The sequence below is a fragment of the Sinocyclocheilus grahami genome, unplaced genomic scaffold (genome assembly GCF_001515645.1).
Source record: "Sinocyclocheilus grahami isolate Dianchi unplaced genomic scaffold, SAMN03320097.WGS_v1.1 scaffold947.1, whole genome shotgun sequence".
In the NCBI taxonomy this organism is placed as follows: Eukaryota; Metazoa; Chordata; class Actinopteri; order Cypriniformes; family Cyprinidae; genus Sinocyclocheilus; species Sinocyclocheilus grahami.
The window spans coordinates 423,501-425,145 of record NW_015506126.1 but is presented as its reverse complement, the minus strand read 5'-3'; the positions used below and the strand labels follow the sequence as shown (position 1 = coordinate 425,145).

General features: G+C 29.5%; 1 protein-coding gene across 1 annotated transcript in view; it reads right to left on the bottom strand.

Annotated features, from left to right (window-relative positions):
* Nucleotides 1-56: 56 nt before the first annotated feature.
* LOC107564579 (ATP-dependent 6-phosphofructokinase, liver type-like) overlaps nt 57-1,645 on the bottom strand; it is a 21,959-nt gene continuing 20,370 nt past the window's right edge. The window contains exon 9 of the mRNA XM_016249688.1: nt 57-239. Coding sequence (XP_016105174.1) covers nt 72-239 — 168 coding nt within the window. The 3' untranslated portion in view covers nt 57-71. The remainder of the gene's footprint in view (nt 240-1,645) is intronic.

Sequence of the window (1,645 nt, the reverse complement as noted above, 5' to 3'; positions counted from 1 at the left end):
CACACACACACTCTCACACACACACACTCTCACACACACACACTCTCACACACACACACACACACACACTCTCACATGTCAGCGGTCCTCACCGCGTCTTTGGCCAGACCCTCAAAGCCGTCGTGGACAGTGTAAACCCGGTGACCGTGAGCGAGTCCCACTCGAACCGCGGATCTCACAGCGGAGTTCATCCCCGCGGCCGGAGCGCCGACGTTCAGGATCGCCATAGAGTGATTACTCTACACAAACACGTTAAACAGCTGATTACAGGCAAATTAAAAAAAACTATATTTTTAATGTAAAATTAAAAACTATATATATTTATAAAAACAATATATTTCAGATGAATTCACAGTTTAAATAAATACAAAGACATGTAATAAATGTAAATTACTTAAATTATAATATTATTATATGTAATTATTTAATAAATAAATAAAAAGTGTGTGTATATATATATACATATACACATACACAACCGGTCAAAAGTTTGGGATCAGAACTATTTGTAATGTTTTTACTGGAGTTTCTTCTGCTCATCAAGGCTGCATTTATTTGATAAAAAATACAAGAAAAAACATAATATTGTGAAATATTATGATGTAAAATAACATTTTTCTATGTGAATCTCTGTTAAAGTGTAATGTATTTCTGTGATGCGCAGCTGTATTTTCAGCATCATTACTCCAGTCTTCAGCGTCACATGATCTTCAGAAATCAGTATAATATTATGATTTATTATCAGAGCTGGAAACTGTATTGTTTTTGGAAGCTGTGATACTTTTTTCAGGATTATTTGATGAATAAAAGTAAAAAAGAAGAGCATTTATTTAAAATAGAAATCTTTTCTAACAATATACACTACCGTTCAAAAGTTTGTGGTCGGTACATTTATATTCTTTCTTTTTTTGAAAGGAATTAATACTTTTATTCGGCGAGGATGTGTTAAATTGTTAAGAAGTGATAGCAAAGATTTATATTGTTAGAAAAGATTTAGATTTTGAATAAATGCTGTTTTGTTTAACTTTTTATTCATCAAAGAATCCTGAAAAAGTATCAGTTTCCCAAAAAAATTATATTTGGCAGCACAACTGTTGATAATTCTAATAATAAATCAGCATATTATACTGATTTCTGAAGATCATGTGACACTTTACGCTGGAGTAATGATGATGGAAATTCAGCTTTGCATCACAGAAATAAATTATATTTTAAAGGATATTAAAATAGAAACTATTATTTTATATTGTAATAACATTTTACAAGATTACTGTTTTTTCTGTATTTTTGATCAAATAAATGCAGCCTTGATGAGCAGAAGACACTTCTTTAAAAACATTACAAGTCTTACTGATCCCAGACTTTTGACCGCTAGTGTATATAAATATATTTACATCAAAAAAATATAAATAAAATAAATATAAATTAGATTTGTTTTCAGAGACAAATAAAGTTGATTTAGTATTTAAATTTGATTTAGTATTTGATTTTGTCACTAAATTCTTTAGAATAAGGTGCACAATAAGATCAATGACATTTATTATGAAAGTAAATGCGTCAATTATGATTTTTTTTGTTGATTTTGAATGTTGACTTTTTTAAAAAACAAGCAAAAAGAAAGAAAGTATATGGTGTTTGAAAACTC